The sequence below is a fragment of the Topomyia yanbarensis genome, chromosome 2, assembly GCF_030247195.1.
Source record: "Topomyia yanbarensis strain Yona2022 chromosome 2, ASM3024719v1, whole genome shotgun sequence".
NCBI classification, from domain to species: Eukaryota; Metazoa; Arthropoda; class Insecta; order Diptera; family Culicidae; genus Topomyia; species Topomyia yanbarensis.
In genome coordinates, this window is record NC_080671.1 from 436019582 (window position 1) to 436040316 (window position 20735).

At 38.6% G+C, this 20735-nt stretch overlaps 2 protein-coding genes across 6 annotated transcripts in view; one reads left to right on the forward strand and one right to left on the reverse strand.

Moving 5' to 3' along the window:
• LOC131685527 (high affinity cGMP-specific 3',5'-cyclic phosphodiesterase 9A) overlaps positions 1–20735 on the reverse strand; it is a 580386-nt gene that overhangs the window by 267148 nt on the left and 292503 nt on the right. The gene's annotated exons all lie outside the window — the stretch shown is intronic.
• Positions 18525–19518, forward strand: LOC131681014 (uncharacterized). The gene is made up of 2 exons (XM_058961723.1): positions 18525–18807; positions 18959–19518. The coding sequence occupies exons 1-2, from the start codon at positions 18720–18722 to the stop codon at positions 19516–19518; spliced, it is 648 nt and encodes a 215-aa protein (XP_058817706.1). The 5' UTR covers positions 18525–18719.

Sequence of the window (20735 nt, forward strand, 5' to 3'; positions counted from 1 at the left end):
GTTCTTCGAATGCCCTAGGTTTGAAGAAGTTCGTAGAGTCGTGACAGTAGACAATATCGTCGATGAGATGGGCCACGATGAGCATACTTAGGACGCTGTCAACAGAGTGGTTATGAGCATACTCTCCGCGCTGCAGAGGAAGTGGCGAAAGGACCAACAAAGTTGCGGCATTGGTTAGCAAGCCGCCGTAAAACCACAAATCGGGATTCGATAGAAATTCCCCCGTCGGGAGCTGTCCGTCGCTGTAGACTAGGCCCATCGCTGGGGACCAGTTGAGCAGTACGTGACGTATTTCGGGTCGTTGGTGCGCAAGCGAACCGGACGTTAGGCTTTACCGGAATTGCCGGACAAACCTCGTCCTCCTATCGGGTAGCTCGTGAGTAAACTATATCCACCGCCGGGGAGAAGACCAAGTAGACCGCGTCGAATAGCTAGTAGTGGGTCTTTGGGGCACCAGTGAACCAGAAGCTACGATCCACCCGGAATCGCTGGATGGACCCGTTGCCGTTGAGTAGGCTAGGTCAACCGCCGGAGACTAGATCAAAGAGATCGGGACGAAGTGGGAAGCTAAAGGGCTCAGAAATCTACCACTCGGTTTCGGGTGAACGTCTCTCGCCGCGGAATTCTCTGTCGACGTAGGATAGATCCATCGTCGGGGACTAGACCGAGTAGTTCGCGAACAAGATTTTAGTAAAGTTCGGAGCTGAATGGCTCATCGGGAAAGTGAGGCGTAGTGGAACGAGAGGGGAACCAAAGGACCTAAAGGAGTTGCGGTGCTAAATGGCACCGGACAGGAAGCCAAAGGGCTCAAGAAGTTGTGATGCTAAAATCAAAGAAGAATCGCTATCGGGAGAACTTCCTTGGCCGGGGAACTCTCCGTCAGCGTAAGCTAGATTCACCGCAGGAGTCTAGACTGAGTAGACCGCGGCGAGACACCAGTCGCGGGTCGTCAGGCACCAGCGAATTGAACGCCATACCCCACCGTGAAATACTCATGCTGGGGAACTCTCCATCGGAGTAGGATAGGTCATCGTCGGGTACTATACCCACCTAATATTTCGCGAACATGTCGGGAGCTCAACGAAGAAGCGATTCTAAATGGTACAAGGGATCCGAATGGCTCAGTAAATTAGACAGTCTGAGGTATAGCAGTAGAAAAGCTAGTTCTTGACCCACAACTAGCTTTTCTACTGCCATACAGAATTTGCCACGTTGTGTGGATGGTTGAAAACTGGTAGTTTGTCGAGGAGGTGTGCTGTAACTCTACGAAAAGATCTAACTACTAAGTATTTAGATTGGAGTGTGTGTTGTACACATAAAAAACTTCTCCCCGAAGTAATGCAGTAAGGTAATGCCGAGGAGGAATCAGGTTCCGTGCAAGAGTAGTTGTTTTAGCAGGTAAAATGGTTGTCCAAACCCGTTCTCTGGGTTGTTGGTTTTTGTACATTATTTTCCTGCTCAAGGTTTTTTCTGCACTCTAAGAAAACACACACACACAAAGACATTCTCTGAAATCGTCAATCTGAGTCGATTGGTATATAAGCCCTGGTCCTCCGGGCCTAGAAAAAAAATCGTGAAAGTTTGAGTTAATTCTATACATATCTTTTATTTGAAATATAAAAAGTTCAAGTACCGGTATGATACCGATACTAGCAGTACTAAAGGCTTGTTCTCAGACAGAATTGACAATGCTAAGAACCCTCAAATGTCATGAATTAATCGCAAAATACTATAAACTATAATTAATATACGACCGCTTTACAGATACCCAAAATCACACATTTTTTGCGTAAGACAATGGATTCTATATTTGAAAAAGCCAATTTCAATAACCGCAACAAAAAAAGTTTTAATTTTAATTGAGTATGCAAATATGCAGTAGAATAGCGCTATAAGATATCTAAGAAATCTTGTGTACTCAATTTCAAAGCTCGAAAACCAAATGACCGACCCGGTCGAAACATGCTCGGATCACTAGAATGATTGGTAGGATTTTCCGATAAATCCCAGTCCGGAAGTGATAGGCAAGCTACTCTAAAATGAATGTTTTCGAATATGGGCCGGATACTCGGAGGAAGTAGTTTCTCATTGTCACTCAGTCCCTTGGGTGAAAAATAAGTCCCTAAAATGCATTCTAGTGCCAGACATGGAAGCGTAGGGGTGCGAGGGGGACTGTTCTAGTGCAAATCATCGCAACGGGCCTGAAGTGAATGATTTAGTTGTCACACGTACTCCCCCCGGGAATAAGGACGAACTGTGTTTATGTTATTTGAAATGATTCCATCTGCCGGCTGGTGATTGTTTTATTCTCCCCCCGAAGACCACCGGCACTCTGGCTGTCGGAACCGAGGGGCGCGAGGCAGGAAATCGGTTCCTGACAGGTTCAAAAGGTGGACCGTGTCAAACTGCAAATCACGGAAATGTCACGATTTGTTTGCACGGCGATTTGACATTCGATGCGGTCGAGTGCGAAGCAGGATGGGCGTTTGTCGGTTTCGGAGCGTTGCTGGTTGGTTGGCTCTTGCTTAGGGAATTGATGGACGATAGATTGACATCGGCTGCTGTGCGGTCGGCAAAACAATGCAGTTTGTTCAGGAGTTGGTTTGAATAATGACTGCAAATATTGTGACAGGCGGTGGTTTTATCGTTGTTTTTGATGCCGCATGCATGTTTGTTATGTGATTAGTTAAAACATTATTTTCCCTAGCTAGCAACTATGTCGGATCATTAGGGTTGCCCTAAAACCGTAACCCAGCAATTTGATATTTAGATTCAAGAATGTGCGTAAGAAATACTGACTGAAAATTACAGTTCTGCGGTTGATTCGGTGTCAAACCGAACGATAATTATTCATTTATTCTAAAATTACCCCCGATCAGGCAACGAGTCAGTTATCGTTTGTAATAACCGAATGACGGTACCGCACTTTCCGCATTTCAATTCGACAGCCGTATGCTATCATGCAAGATAGTGCCTTCTTGCACGCAACTCCATCAGTTCGGTAGGAAAATGCTTTACGATCAACGTAACTCACGATTAATCAGTAAATACCGACGAAGCTCTTCATCTGCTGCCACTCTTCACAGAGAAACCACCCATCACTAAACCCAAGACTGCCAATATCGTTCGGTCCGGAGCCAGCTAGACAATGAATTTATTCCGAGTCAACGAGCGATAGATACCGGAGTGATGGTTTAGGGTGTTTCGGTATCAGTTAGGATTTCCCCATCCTCGGTACACGATACAATCGATTCAGTCGGCACTCTATTTAGAAGGAAAACTCGGTTGCATCGGATGATGGTGGAAACTATCATTACTTAGGATTATCCTGTGCTATTGAAAGAGCTACTGTCTCTCTCTTGCTCTATAGTAGAGAAAGGAATCAAGCAGATACGGGAGGAAGCGGGTGGCTGTAATTGGTGCGAAACGCTCCATGTTCAATCGGTAATGAATGTCTGTTTGCTTCCGTAAGCGGCTTTACTGAACGGTGCGAAAGTAGAATGTACGTATCATTAGGACACGAGTAAGGCAGATCCATTCCAATGGGTTGTGAGACGGTTTAAATGTGTTTTCCAGGTTGGTGAATTGAGGATGATTGAAGGAGAAAAGCTAGTCGGTATGAAGCTGTAAAGCTAGTTCGATTACGTGTGTTACGGTATCTGAAACATGAAACTTTCGGTAATAGAAGAATTATCATTTATTCACGACTAAATTGACAGTTTTAAAGTTTTTCGTGATATCGCCCTCTATTCAATTGTTTAAATTTACTGAAAAATACTGCCAGTGGAAATACCTGCAACGCAAGATATGTCTGGATTATAGTTGTCGAAATTGATATTTGTTACAAAATGTGTTTCTGATTTTTCAGAGAAGAGTAGAAAAATTGTTGGGATCACACGTATGACTACAGAAATATTCCCCATGGAAAATAAATAATTTTGTATTTACAATAAGATGATGTGCGTTTTTGCACCCTGAATAAACATTTTTTTCCTTCTATTATACAACTTCTAGTATCATAAGGAGTAGTCAATCTCAAATTAGACAGTCCCATGATAAAACAAATTTTTACTCCTGTTAGGGACGGTTCTCATCATAGAAGCTACTCGAAACAACTTACGACAATAGTTTCCAAAACTTTGACCGTGTAACGTTTTACTTTTGCTGTGGTGCTTAGTCGAAAGTATGCGTTTTGTTTGCCGCCGTTCAGTCGGTGCAGTGAATCGAGTGGATTGTTCTCGCTGAAATGGAGGAATCAACAGAATTCTATGACCCCCCCCCCCCCCTGAACCACTCCCAGTATCTTGCATTCCCGTTTGTACAACAATGGCCAAGGGCGATAAACCCGATTTCAAAAGAGAAATCCTAATTATTTCCATTTCTGATTCCATTTGATTTTCGCAATAGTCCACGAATAAAAAATATATCTTAAACACAACTGAACTATGAAGCAAACCAAAACCTTAATAGCGCATTTTGTAGCGAAACTTAACCTTCTGTTTCGATGGAGATTTCGCATCTGATTCATAGTATACAAGATAATTGCAGGAACCAACTGAGCGCCAAGAATCCATTCTTAATTCGTAGCTCAAGCATACGACGAGTGGCTTATGAGACTAGCGCTTTGCTCTCTGAACCGCCTGACCAGCGCCCTCTACTGAACCATATTTGGGTAGTGTATTTTCGTGACAGAAGCAAATCAAGGAATTAATTGTACCAGTATCCCACTGTGACCCAGATAACACGTGTTCGGACAAATGTGTTCCAAAGTGAATGACGTCGATCCAGCTACCACCGAAAATGGCGGAACTACCACGTGTATGTGCCTGCCCAGGTAGTGGAGATCGATGGTGTTGTCAACAAACTGGGTGTTAAGTGCGAAGATCTACTGGAATATGGGGTTGACTGTTTCAAGAACCCAATAGATAAAGATAAAGATTTCTAACCGTGACGTCTTAGACAAGGTTCGCCCGTTTGGCTGTTGTTGAATGGTAGGTTGATAACAGTCTATTATCTTTCTCCGGGCAAAACGAGCCTAGAGGCCAGGGTTGTTAATCGATAATTCATCGTCATCGTCGATAATTAATCGGCAGTTATCGCGATACATTTTGCATTACTTTACCTTTATTGGAGTTGAAGTTGAGGCGATTAACATTCGATTGTTTAGAAATAACTACCTATTGAAAGATATGTGGTTGGCAGTTGAAAATCAATAGATTTGGACATTTCAGAAATTGTTTTGACCACGAAAAAACAATTTTCGAGCTATAGCTCAGCAATGTTTATTTATAAACTGTTTCGCATTTTAAATAAGTTTAGTGATTAATCTCCCTAAAGCTCAGAGGCAAATTTATGTTTGGTCGTCTCTGAAAATATAAAAATAACTTTATTTAGCAAAGTTGTAAAGAATTCCTAAAGCATTAACTTCGCTGAAAAGACTTTGTGTCTATCTGTCGATTTTAATAGACATTTGTGAAGATTTCTGTAATATCCGTTGTGTGTCCGACGCGGTACCCGGGTACCTTTTTAAGTTTCAATTAATTAAATTCCTATGTTTTATCCATAGCTGGAAATTGAAATTTTGGGACATCTTAGAACTTCACTAAGTCAAGCTTTTGGGTTAATAATATTGTTGATATAGTAAGGGTGGGAGTGAGGAGGGGCTCCTGATTTTTTTTACTATGTAACAGGCCGACGTGAGTACCCGGGTACCCACAAAACTAAAATGCCCGTAACTAAGGTAATATCCAACCGATTTCGATACTTTTGGCCGTTTTGGACTCAGGAACTCATCCACTTTTGGACTTGGTAAAAATGAATGGGGTTACTTCATTCGGTTCCCGGGAATCCGGGTTTCCGGAAGCAGGTTCCAGTGCTGGGGTACTATTTGCGAACTTCAATGGAATATTACCAATATGGGTATCAAAATTCTTGGAATTGCATCAGTAGGCTGTATCTCGTGGTTTTTGAACCATTTGGTGATTTGACCCCGGAACGGACATTCCGGAGAAGGTTCCCGTGGGGCCGTGAGTGGCCATTCCATTCCAATTCCATTTTTCAAATTGCCATAGGGTCCCGTAACAATAAAAAACAGACCTCCGAGACAATTTGAAGAGTTGTGATACTCATATTGCTAGGACATTATTAAAATTTACAAATCATATCCTGGTACTGGAACATTACTCCGGAAAATCCGGATTACAAAAAACCAGATCCTTTATTCCGGTTCTATTGTACAGAATCAAAAAGTAGACGAGTTCCTGAATCCAAAATATCTAAAAGTGTCCAAATCGGTTAAAGGCAGCCATAGTTATGAGCATTCCAATTTGTGGGTACCCGGGTACCCTCGTTGGCCTGTTAAAGGTGTTTTTTTTTGTTGGACACATAACTGATATACTCCTGAAAATTACTTTTTTCAGAATAACTTTTCCTGGTTAGTTTGCAGAATTTCAAAATGTTTCAAGATTTTGTTCTGCATAAGAAAATACACAATTTTTGTAATGTAAGATTATTTGTATCTCGTACATCTTTGGAATTATCGAATGTTTAATGCCCAAAAAGCTATATTTTTGCATGGGAACCGCAAATTTCCACAGACGAAGCTATACCAAAACGAACTTGTAAAGCAAATACTATCATATCCAGGGATAACCATTTGTCGCATGCTGTCTTTTGCAAGCTAAATATACAGTGAAGACCCAATTTTATCAGCCCCCGATTTTTCTTCCCATGGTTTTGCATACCCCCGATTTTGTCAGCTTTTGACCCAATTTTATCAGTCTCATGTGAAAACTCGTTTGATGGGCTCTAGCATGCGAATCAAGTCAAATTCGAGTAAATTCCTTTTCTAACATATTTTTCTTATAAATATGCACAGTAATGTCCCCGTTTAAGCAGCCTAAAATTTACCAAGGCACTGATAAAAACGGATATTCATTATATTCAAAAAACGACTAAAACTCAATTCATAAATTACACTACATATTTAAGGGTAAAAGAAGGAAGTATGAAGCATTTTGTTACATAGTGGCTAGAGGAAGATGGGGGGCTGAAACATAGCACTCGAAACAAAAATTTGCTTTAGGAGTATTAATTACCAAACTAATATTTTCTCGAAAGTGGGAAACATTTTGTAAATAAACTTGACTGAAGACACGTAAGCTCAAAATTCGTTTTTTCATGGTCAAAACAATTTTGTTAACTTTTTTGAAACATTTGAAACGCTGCTGACTCCTCTGTGCACCAACTTCCCCGAAAAGTAAAAAAAATCCAATTTGACGCATCATTCGACCCCCCTGTGCATTGAAAATATCCAAAAATATTGATTTTCAACTGCCAATAACTTTTTCTTCAATATAAAACACTTTCTCGAAAAGTTAAAAAAAAATCCATTTTGAGACATCGTCGGACCCCTTTTGCATCGAAAATGTCCAAAACTATTGATTGTCGATTACCAAATATTTTCCCTTCAATATAAAACACTTTCCCGAAAAGTTGAAAAAATTATTTTTTGACACATCGTCGAACCCCCGTTTGAATTGAAAATGTGCAAAAGTATTAATTTTCAACTGCCAACAACATGTCCTTCAACAAGTATTTAATTGAAAGTTAACCGCATCAACTTTAACTTCAATAAACGGTAAAGTAACGCAAAATGTATCGCGATAATCGATGAATTATCGCCGATACCGATTAAAACGACGATACGATGAATGCGACGATACATTATCGTTAACGGAGTTTCCGATGACGATACATTATCGTTAACGAGTAACGCAGAAAAATTATCGTGCAAAATGTATCGTATTAACAACCCTGCTAGAGGCTGTGTGACATCCGGCAGATTGAAGTGTCTTATCCAAGAATAAATTCACTGAGTTCCTGCTTTCGTGTCGTAAGAGGAGACTGAAAACAGGAGTGCTCGTGGGTCTTACCCACGCTCAACATAGCAAGGGTACTTCAAGTTATGCGTGCTTCTAGAGGAACACCTTGGTGGAATACCGAACTTGTTCGACTAAAAAAATTATGTAGAAGAGCTTGGAATCGCAGACGCAGGGATGGGTCAAAGGCATTTATGTTGGCTTGTAAAGCATACAGAAATGCCCTACGATCCATTGAGCGAAGTGATTGGAAAAGCCTATGCAATGTCTCAAGTCTCAACGATACTAGCTGATTAAATAAGTGAATTTCGAAATCGAAAGACCTTCATGTCAGTTCGATTAGAACTGCTAATGGTGAATATTTGCCAGACGAAAGTGTAGTACTCAACTGTCTTGTTGACACACACATCTACCAACCTGTACGGAGCCATCACTAACGACTGTCTCTAAACTCTTTTCAGGTAGTTCTGATTTTTGGGCATTTGTTCGTAGAATTGTGACAACCGAATCGATCAAGTGGGCGATCGAAAGTTATGCACCGTGTAAGTCTCAGGAAAAGAATAGAATCTGAACACTTCAAGCATTTTTTGAAAAAAAAAATTCTTGTAGATTGAGGTCTTGTAACAGGAAACATTCCACGCAAAATAATTGTTAAATCCATTCCCAAAGGCTACTGCGTCGCACTATGGGGAGGCATGTGGCCAAAAATCGAAAATTACATCAACTTCAATTCAAACCAATTAAATACTGAATGTTTATATATACTCTAGCTAAGAAATTCCCAGAGTTTCTAGGAAATATATTTGACTTAACTGTGTATATGGATGTCTAAAGATAAAAATTTTGAAAAATAGAAATATCACGTGCGTTATTTCAACTGTTCGTATCTTTGCTGAATTTTGCTTGAAACATATGTTTAGATATGCCATTTTAACGCTAAAAATGCCAGCTTTGTGATTATATCATTGGAAATGCATATATTTTGCATTGGTATGGAGTTATATGAAAAATAACCATTCAAAGTCCTAAAATATCCACAAATTGGATCCGGTAATAAAAGTCCCCCAATGTCCCCCGGAATTCTCGATGTGGGATGCAAGGATGCATCTTCTAACTTATAGCGAAGATTTCAGTTGCCCGAATGTGCCCTAAACTGATAATGCTTCACTTGAAGTTTTAAAGGCAGTCTCAACTAGTCGACCAGAAAAGGATACTTCAGTACATGTTTCGGTTGAGTGCTTAATATTGCACAACGAAATGAGCGTGGATTAAAATTAGAGTCTATGTATTGAAAAGATAGTTGATCTGACTACATTTTTGCCATACAACATTACTGTGTAGTATTAAATGGTACTGATTTGTACTGGAATTCCCAACTTACCATTAACACGATCAATGTAACCAAATATTTGAAATTTTTAAATAGCATGATTTGTAAATTCAAAAATGTACATGCTTATATTAATGATACTCGGAATCGTCAGCTTATGTGACCAAGAAAATTTTATATGGCTACTCGTAATATAAAAATGCATTTAAATACTTATTCTGATGGCTTTAACCATTTCTTTTTCGTGATATTGGTTTATATAGGATTCATTATACTATATCTCCGGAACAAGAGTTCCAAATGAAACAACAATTAATCGCAAACTATAAATATGAAGAAGATATATTGGCATAGCAATCAACTGAAAGAGCGACATTACTTTTAAAGCTCTTTGGTCATTTCAACATTGAAATAATCACTAAACAGCCTATGCACTTCAAACTACTTTCTATTTACTTCTATTTAAATTAATTAATTAAAATATTTATCTGTCTCTTTCGCGACTTGCATTCTTTCTCCGTTACTATTGGTTTGAGGGTTAGAAAGCACATGTTATCTGTGCTTTTCCTTCTTTTTCGATTTTTGAGTTTTTCTAACACTTTGAAGCCAAAATCCCATTTTCGCTCAAAAAATTCTACTAACATTTTTTTTGTAAAACTACTGGTAATAATAATTTTATCGAAGGTCTTTTAGTTACCTGTAGAATGATGTGAATAAGAACTGTGGAAAATGTCGAAACGATTGGCCCAGTAGATTTTGAGTTATCATGCACACCGTATTTTTTTCGAGGTGCCTTCGGAAATTCACTGTCACTTGACCAATGAAAATTTAAGAAAATATTGTTCAAATGTTGCATCATTACATGGAAAGTGATTGAATTGACTAAAACACTTTGCGCCTCTTTTTTTATTTTTTTGAAAAAAAATCACCTTGAATACTTTACATCAAACCTCCCACCTATCTCCATCCCCTCCCCCTTAAGGTTTTTAATCCTGGATACGTCCATTATGAGTGTCGTACATTATTAACAACTCAAACAAGCTTTTCGCGAAAGAATATGAGACAAAATATTTTTGGCCACCTGTTTGTATGGAACCTTCCCATAGTGGCGTCGGTTAAAAGTAAGCAGAGGGCTTCAGACCAATCGGTCTGACCTTTGGCCTCTGAAATCAGCCTGTTATGTAATGTTGTCTACAGTATTGAAATAGCTTTTTCGCAAAAGCACTCAAGCCTAGGAGTTTTTCTTGCCATTGAAGGTGCTTTTGACAACGTGTCTTTCGAATGCACCTTGGAAATATCACGACAACCTTTATGTATCTCTGAATAAACGCAATGCTAAGCAGCCGACATTTGTGTTCAACTGGAGATACGGGTGGCTACTATTTTGCATGCTGAGTATTATTCGTGTGAGCTTTGTGAGTCCGAATACGGAACGTCATATCATCTGATATGTAGCTGCCCTGCAGTAATGCAATTGTGTATCCGAATTTTTGGTTCCGCATACATCGATGAAGCTATCTACAGAGAGCTAAAACTAAAGATATGTGTTTCTTCCTACCCAGTGGGGTAACGAGCTATAGGTTTTATCAGTAGGATTCGCTATTCCTTCGGGAGTGAAGAATTCACGTTAATTGCGGTTTTGTGTTGCGATTGTATTGTGTTGTCATATTCCATTTCCTTACCTTTCCTGTCATCTGTCTTTCCCTTCCCATCGGGAAAATAATGAGCCTATATGGCAAGACATTAATCCCCGAATAACATGAAGAATGTGCCAAGCGAACCACTACTTGGTCCGATTTGGTCATAATGCAACAGGATTTTGTGTGCTGTGGCGAACCAGAGAGTGCTGCACTGGACTTAATTACGTAACGCTTTTAGAGGGAGGGGTACAACAAATTGTGACATGTTGTGACATATGCGGCAACGTTACACAACATGTTTTTACTGAAGAAATTTGTTTTGTTACGTAGTAGAAAGACTGTTTCCTTGCAAGCATTTAGTTATGAATCACAAACCATCTACATTAAGTTCGCTGAGAAACAATTTAATAATTGGGCAAAGTAAACAACAAACCACCAGTGACAGGTAACGTTACACGACGAACAAGGGAAAGTTACTACTTTTTCTGCTGCGCGCACCGAGACAATTGCTTATGAGGCTCAAAAGCAATACGCTCTAGTTTTGTGCTTAGTGGTTGACTTTAAGTATTGACTGCGGCGTATCGTCTGTTCTCATAAACCTGGTGTCTTATGTCATTCGTATCAAATTTCATTAATATCCCTATTATTCTTTAAGGAATTATATACAAAGTTGTGGCGAAAAAGTGAGCTAAGTTCATGATTTTTTGAAGGGTTTTATGCAAATTTTACTTGAAAAGGCGAAAGACAGTTCGTCGATAGCACTATCGAAGATAGAAAAAATAAGTTGAAGTAAAAAAAATATGGCCCATTCCACGAAACATTATTTTTGGCAGAGATTTGCGGTGAACGCTCTCCAAGCCGAACCGCTAGACTGAAATCCAAAAACTAAAAATTGACTTTTGAAGAAAAATGTGTTGTGGTGTACTTGAATGGAACAATTTCCCAATTTTTTTTTTCTTACAAAAAAGCATGTTGACCAAAAAAAAGAGTTTTGCTCTGTTCAAAATTTTACACAAAAAATCCTTGTAAAGAATCAAAATTCACGTTCACCGCAACAGTACTTTTCCAAAATCTTCATTCTGAGATAATTGTGTTTAGTTTTCTGTTAACTTCACTCGAGTAAGAACCAGCGCGCTGCAAACGATTGTAATTTAAAATCTAGCGCCTCGATCTGGATGAAATTTCGCACAGATTTTTTCCAAAGTAGGTATGTACTTTCAGAATATTCAATAATTTTTTTTTTATTTTTTGTGTTCCATTTTTAAATATAACCCCTCAATCAATTTTTATCAAATTTACTCTGTTAAACCCTCAGGAAAAAAAGAATTTGACATTTAGTTTGGAAACTACTTTTACTATTAAATTCCCTAACACCCCAACTTCCTGTATTTTTCATAAAATGAAAATTATATCGTGTGATTCATGAGCGTTTTTGAATTAAAAATAGTTAATTAAATAATAATTTATTATTAAATGGAGTTGGCACGTGTTATTTAATGGAAATATATCGAGACTTCCTGTCTTAAAATCGAAGGATTCTTCATTTTATCGGTAACTAGGTAACATTTTATTCCTGAGAATATGCAACGTTCAATAAAGTATATTTTCTAAAAATATTGGAAAAACTGCAAAAGTGTATTATTATTAAACATTGGATTTTTTAAATCAAAGGCTAAAGTTAGATCCCTTATAAAAGATGTAACCTGTAATTTTCTGAGAGCTAGTTTAAAAGTTGTATCATTAAATGTATTTTTTTCATATTCTCCTATAGTGGCAATGGCAAAAACTTCAATTGAAGTTGGCGGAGGTCAAAAATCCGAATGGTGTAAAATTTTGCATCTGAGCTAGCTTTGACATTTAACACAATATGACCTGTAATTTAAACATTGTATTGCAAAAAACACTCATTTTTAAAATCCCATATTGTGGGAAATGTCAAAGTAAACTAAAAAGCCATATTACACATCATTTGGATAATTTTAAACCCCCGCCCACTTCGCATGAAGTCTTTGAGATTGGCACTATGGGAAAATATGACGAAAGAATATATTAAAAGCTATAATTTTTGAAAAAGCGCGTATCTTTTTTAAAAGGAACCATTATCAGCATTCCCATGAAAATATATAATTTTATGGTAAAATTATGCATTTTCGTTTGTTTAATATTATCGAAAGTAGTCACTTTTATTTACTTTTGACTTCTTCTTCAATTCGCTATGATAAGTAGATATCTTTTGTCTCATTCGTGGTATTTGTCCCTTTCAACCATTTGTCCTTTTTGACTTTTGTCTTTTTGTCCTTTTGTCTCTCGAACTTCAAACCCTCGAAAACAATTCTTCGTCAGCTTTAACGGTCATCTTTAATGTATATTTGTTGCGACTTCGGCCGCATATGCGATAGTGGCATAACCACTGATATATGCGTAAGTATACGGGGAACAGGCCTCTACACAGAAAAAAATATTTTGTAATTTTAAGTTTATTTTCATGCGCATATTTGGAGCATGAATATAAATGTATAATTAAGTTCCACCACAAATACACCAGACTTGTAATGCTTTCTTCAACGAAATTAATTATAATTTTACACGTGGATTGAAAATTACAGTTTCTTTAAACGGAAAACCAATGCACTTCAATGTATTTTTACTCGAATACTGCTGTAAAATGAATGACATGTAATATGACGCGAATGAAAGTGTAAAATTGTATGCTGTTTGATGCTCCAATTGATTTTAACGTAATTTTCAATCAAATTTTTTATTCAATCGTTGTATGTTTACATTCGTATTGATTTACATGTCGTTTAAATTTCATTATTTTTTGGTGTGTAGTTAAAATTTTTCTCAAACGTGACGTGCAAATAACCCTGTACCGAAAGTGGAGCTAGTGTTTTGGCAAATTAAATGGAACGATATTGTTGGAGAGATTTCCTCATAGGGTTACATTTGCTTATCTGTGGTTTAGATTTTTGAATAAAACCACTCATAAGTCATGATTGGATTCCATTCTCAAAATTGTAAGCAGTCCATATGCAACTGTTACAAGTTTGCTGACGTCTCAAAGTATACAAATCACGATGTATTTTTCGAAATTACCATGCGCCGATAAGCGACAAAATGGAAATAAATATTTTCATAATTGAGAAATGTTCGAAATAAAGTGGAATAAATTATCACTTCTCAACACTGCGTACCATACAATCCGAGCCTCCCAAATCCGTACTGATAATAATAATGATGATGGATAAATGTTCTTTTTTTGTCGAGAGTTGTCCTACTGGAGCTATAGAGCTAAGGTCTTGGAAGGGCTCTCCGTCAGAATCACTCACTAGAATTGGAGACGAAACTGAAAATGTCACCCACTAACACATTTCCTAAGGCCAACTGCAGAGGGCGTGATCCTGAATGTGATATTCATTGTGCGGCACAGATATGTGCGGGCGTATGGACTTCACGATCGTGTGGATCATCGCGAAGGAATTGAGCGTTTGTACGGTAATGTGTTTGATCGCGTGGGCGTTTGTATGTAGCGTGTGTAAGCGTGTATGTAACTTCACGTGTATAAATTCGATTTTATATCCGTGTGTCCATTCGCATATTTGCGTTTACTCTTGAATGATCGCGTGGACCGTACATCTGATATTTAGTTTTTATTGCATGGTTCAGATGCTAGAAGAGCATAAGTTTTCCCATATCACCAGAGTTCCCGGTCATGTCGCCATGGAACGTGTTGTCTAGTGAATAAGAGCGTCAGTTTGTTTGGTCCAACTGAAGGCATGGATCAAAGCTGCTGAGACCAAAGCTAAAGATTTCCGAACGCAACCTATGCATTATCGCGCGAACATGGGCGTTTGTAGGTTCCCGCATGAGAACGCGTTTATAAGTTTATTTCATGTTAGCGAGACCGCGGGTATTGGTGTGCTTAGATGATCGCGGAGGTCCTAAGTGTTTGTATGTTGAACATGTTGTCTAGTGAATATGAGCGTAATTTTTATATTAATCTTACTGAAGGCATGACTCTAGACTGCGAGAATCGAGGGTAGAGTCTTCCGGACGTGACCGATTCATGATCGCGCGAGTGGTGGGTTTATGCTTGAGACCGAGATTGTAAATTTATAAGTGCTAAAACGTTATCGGGGTGTTTTGATGTTGGCGAGATCGCGGGTGTACGTATGGGTGGATGATTGCAATTGCATGTTCGCTAGGGCATCGCAAAAAAAAAAAAATTTTGACTTCTCAAAGGCAGCCCCTCTCATATTGTGACATGTCAAAGTAAGCTCAGATGCCAAATTTCACATCATTTGGATAATTCTAAATTCCCGCCCACTTCGCTTGAAACTTCGCATACGACTACAATTTATGCCTCTTTTTAAGCAAATAACCTTAGTATTTGAATGAGAACATTTTCGTTTCTAAAAAAATACGGTAAAGTGGGGTACTGGGCCATTTAACCCCAAAATTTCCTATTTTTAATAATTTTTCTGTTCCGTGATGCAAATCATACATATTTTGCAGTTTTGCAGGTGTGAAAAAATCTCAGAAATCGAACGGAACCTTTTTGAACCTTGCCCGAATACGAGAAGTTGGGGTTATAGGACATTTTGTCATTCTAATTAAATTTTATCATTCTTATATTATTCCTCACTCAATTTTAATAAATTGTACCTTGTTGAACGTCCTTAGGAACAAAAAAAATAGAGTCGTTACCGGTAAAATTCAGAAACATAAAATTACCTGACATATAATCTCGATTTCACAATTTTATCATAAAATCGCACACATTAACTCCATTTAACAAGAAAATGATTATATAATTTTTTACTTTTAGTGTAAATATATGTGATTTGCATCACGTAGCGGAAAAACATTTAAAAATAGGTGATTTTGGGGCAAAAAAGACCCAGTACCACACTTTCCCGTATTTTTCTAGAAACAGGAATATCTCCATCTAAATACTAAGGTTATTTTCTTTAAAAAGTGGTATAAATTGTAATTTTCTATTGTTACTTAAAAAGTTGTGGTATTCAATATGTTTTTCTCCATATTTTCCTATAGCACCCATATCAAAATTTTTAAGCGAAGTGGGCGGGAGTCTAGAATTGTCCAATAGATGTGAAATTTGGTATCTGAGCTTACTAAGACATTTGTCACAATATAAGACGAGGGGGGGGTCCTTTAAAATCCAAAAAATTGCAATGCCCTAATGTTCGCGTTTGTGACCAGAATTGTGTTATCGCGAAAGCCACGAGGGTTTGTACGTTTGGATTGTGTTAGTGAGTGTTAGTATGAATTTAACTTGAAATAAAAAAAACATGCCGAATAAAGAAAAAAATATGCAAAGAGTTGAAGTAGAAGCATATAAATTAACTGATATTATTTTTGGAGTACATGAATAGTGGAAAAGCACATTAATGGATGACAACAAAAACTGACCAATGAACAACATGTAACACATGTAACAAACAATCAAACTACTTGAACTTATCTAAATTCCAGTAAATGATATTTATTTGCCATTAACGACAATTACTTTCTGTTATAATTTTATCAAGCTATGCTGACCGGGAATGGATGATGCACATGTGTTGGTAAATTAACTGTACCTTAATTTATCCAATTCGATCTTCTTGAATGAATCGCATCAAATGCACAAATTGAACACCGGAAAAAAGTGACTAATAAATCCTAGGAAAGATTATCCACTATTCAATCATATACGCCAGTTCTGCATCCATTCCCAAACACAGCTGTCGCAAATACTCAGATGAACACATACTCAGATAGACATACGACTAGCACATAACAATTGTACACTAATACTAAAAACTACAATTATTACAAAACGACCACTAATGGGCTTCTTCTTTTACATTTCTTTAATTAACCTGTGCACGAAGACAAAGCCGACCGATTAATCGACGCACAATGACCCCCATTGCGAACCATGTTCACGAACGCTGTCATTAAGCTGTGGAATAATGTCTGCAAACACTGCTTACAGCAAAAGTCAATCCACGTCGACCCACCAGTCGACTACGCCAGCGTGTACAGTCAAGTGGTTGATCGCTAGTTTTGGCAGTCCTCTCGGTCTCCTCGATGCACCACTATCGAGGCGTAATGCAATAACCATTTTAAAGCAATGCTCTTTAAAACTGATGCACGAAACCTGTTTAGAGATGTTTGCAATACCGTCAAACCCATCAACCTAGAGGAGGGAATAATATTGATGAATAAAATGTTCTTGAATAAATATCGATTTGAAAGCGGCCTTCAATGGTTATTATTTCACGGCCTGGTGCATTCCGGAAATATACCGACAGACTGTTTTCTCATTCATGTGGCTAAATTGAACGCAAACAACTTATCCTTCACGTGTCTTCTCAATTTAGCAACTAATCAAGGGTCCCACAAGGAAGCAATATAGCACCATAACCGTTTACGCTGTTCTTCAAGGAGAGTAATTTCACACTATACTTTCTAATCGCCTTTAAGTAAGACCGTATTTGCCTTACAGAGCTTATGAATACTTCGTTGGCTGTGGCATTATAAATAGTCCAGTAATAACTTTCGATTGCAAAATCAAAGACTAATATTATGAACAAGTTGATGATGAATGCATAAATATAAGCATAAGAGATTTCCCATGGTTGCTACTGCGTTATTGACCAGAACCAATTGAGATTGCAAAACATTCATTGGAACAACATGCTTGGGATTAACATGATGAGCCACATTGTACAATCTATCTATTGTATAATCTATCTACCCTGTGTGCTAACCAATTCCAACGCCGGCCACGTCCGAATGCAGATCTTCTGGAAAAGGAAGGAATGTTGGTCCGATACATATCGCTGCTAGAGACCAAGAATCCTCTGCATCTCCACATGTATCACGAGAAGGGGAGAGCTGTTAGTGAGTGTGCCAATGGCGTTATCATGTAATAAGTGCTCTGGGCAGCCGACTGACGAGAATTTGAGAAATTTATCATTTGTTGTATTAAAACAATGTTCACTTTATGGACAAGTTGATCGTGGATGGGCCACTATTTAGGAGTCTCCTATCTGGCGTCTGTGATTGGGTCTGAGTGAGAACAAACTAAAAACTAATAAAGATTGTTTTCTAGTATAATGAGACTTCGCAACTATTCACAATTCTCGCGCCCGAAAATTCTTTTTTTTTCAAAATTAAAATTATCTAAATTGTTCGATATACGGTAAGGTATATTTTTTCTAAGACAGCCGTGTCGCTTCCATCTATCAATGGGATGAAACCGCATATTACACTGCACTATTAATAATTCTTCTCCATTGATGAGCTGATCCTCTGCTAGCAGGCTTCTATTTAGTACTTAAAAGAGGATCAAGTACGAAATCTTCACATAGCAATAAGTTATTTTTCTTGTAATCAAACATTCATCTAGTACCGGTGTTTCCTGGTGATTTAGTCATCATCACCATGTTACTATGAATCAACTTCAAATAGCAAATCGAACTCTTTATGGGGATTTCCCCTTACAAGAACAATTAAAATTCAAGAAGAAATTGAAAAATACCAAATCACCACCAAGCATTGTTTTCTCTTTCAAGTGAAGTGAAATTTACGACCTGCTCCCGCCAAATGGTAATTAGTTTCACTAGCGCGTCCATCCGCCAATAAATATCAGTTGGCAGCGGTGAACCAGTCAACAGTCCACCGTGTCGCCTCGGTTTGGTGTGTTCTAATTTTGGAACCACAATCCCAGGGTTTTGCCGAAATCGCCATCCAGTCCACCCTCTGGATATTAAAACTATTTAATACAACAACGGCTAATCCCTGTCGGGTACCCACCGACAGCGTAAATTCAGGAACGACCGGAGCAACTCCAGGAAAATGTCACTTTCGCTGACCGCAGTGCTACTACCGACGCTGACGGTGCTGCTGCTGCTTCAGCTGTTGCAGTGCGAGTGCAATGTTAACGGTGCGGAAAATTAAATGATTTATTGCTAAGCCGGATTCTCCGATTTCGGTTGTTTTGTGAAAATCTACGCCTAAAATTGGGAAATTTTTCATTGGAACCGAAACTATAGAAATCTATATTACATTATAATATTTTCGTCATTTTTTTTCAGTAACATCCGCTCCGCCGAAAATCACTTCCGAGAAGGATCTGGCAAAGTTGGCCTCCACGCTGAACCAGCAGATGCAAACCGCGGAAAAATTCCTCCACCGGCAGGCAGCGGAGGAAGCCGAACTAAAACGTTCCTTCAAGCAGTACTCCACCCGGACCGCCCGGCACGGTTGGAATTCGCTGCGGACCCAGCGCCAAAACGCGGCCCGAATTCGACGTGATGCTGCCAGGCTACGCAACACGTCCGAGAGCATTGATCGTGCGTTCAGGAGACAATTCGGCAGGCAAATCAATTTGATGCAGATCAATGCGAAGCGATATGAGCGAAATAATGATTTGACCTTGTCGATTGAGAGGACTGTGGCGGTTTACAAACGGATCGTTGAATTGCTACTGAATTTAATCACCTGTCCGATTGACATAATTAATGCGCTCGGAGGTGTTAGTCAAAGCACGGAAATACCAACGAGCACAACTGATTTCTCTGGTGAAATTACAGACGGCGATGGTGCCGGCGGAGTAGGAGACGTATACGGTGGTGGGGACTCGGCTTACGCATAATTATTTGTACAAAAGTTGAAGTCTACTTGTGAAAAACATACGTATATTTTTAAAATAAGTTTTTAGCCCAACGTTACATAACTACGGAAAACTAACCAGATGAGCCTCGTTTGACAGTTCTTGGTGATTTGTTTAGTTAACCAGAAAAGTGATCAAACCACCGAGAATAGTCAAAAGTAAATTTTATTCATCGAGTATAGTAATGAATCATGAACAAAAACAGTTCCATAGTATATTATTTTAAAAACGCGTGATGTGAAAAAACATTGATGTGATTTTTAATATTATAATCGTTACCAATTTGGCATTGTTTCAGAGGTCGATGCTAGTTGAAGAAGATTCCTGATCACACTCACAATTTTGGAAATACATTTTTTACATTATTCTTCGTAACAGCACCAGATTCCATTTTTCCCGTCAACGTTCCGCAGTCGTTTATGAGAGGCACCTAGTCAAGCCGCATTACATATATCGGCCTGTTTCCGCTATGAGGTCAAACACCGATGCCAGAGAGGTGACTCCACTATCTGGACAAGATATCGACGCATGCACTCATGGACCAAGTACTAACGGCTTTACTTCGCTTCCGAAGGAAGGCGTGACCACAAACTTTTATCACAGAAAAATTTCAACCATCTCACGCATACAACTCAACTACTTCATACCGAAGGAACGTGGTCATGACATTCAAAGAGCATCTGACAACTAAACGAAACGATGGTCGCGGCAGAAAACACAGCACAACAAAACCAATATGGTATTGAACAACTTCATCTGTCGGTCCAACATTTCGATTCAAATTCCCGTAATTTAAGCAAACCCAATGAAACCTTTAAGGCTACGTTTAAAAAGTTTGAAAGGCACAGAGCCGTAGCGACAGAAACCGGCGTTGCCAAATCTCACACAAGGACGTTGTGCAGGAAGTAGAAGAAAATGCTTTCAAAATCGGCCTAAACGTCCTTATCTGGCAAGCAATCTGTGGTTGTAGCAAAATGATTCAGCTATTCATCAAATCTGGGACCGTCAACGAACAAATTAACAAGGATAAATTCCTCCGAAAGCAAGTGACCGTTTTAGACTGGTACAGAACCAATAACGATGTTTTTTATAGTAAAAGAGGTCAATCTCCTAAACATTCCAAAACTTAGCCCTATCCAGAAATTATGAGTCGTAAGAAGGCAAACGTTCGTGAAATTAATTTACAGATGTTAAATTGA

What these genes read in the sequence shown, in the direction of transcription:
- LOC131681014 (XM_058961723.1), top strand. Translation starts at nt 18,720, where the DNA reads ATGTCACTTTCGCTGACCGCAGTGCTACTACCGACGCTGACGGTGCTG. An exon ending in GTGCGAGTGCAATGTTAACG is followed by an intron (nt 18,808 to 18,958) that starts GTGCGGAAAATT and finishes ATTTTTTTTCAG; the next exon opens with TAACATCCGCTCCGCCGAAA.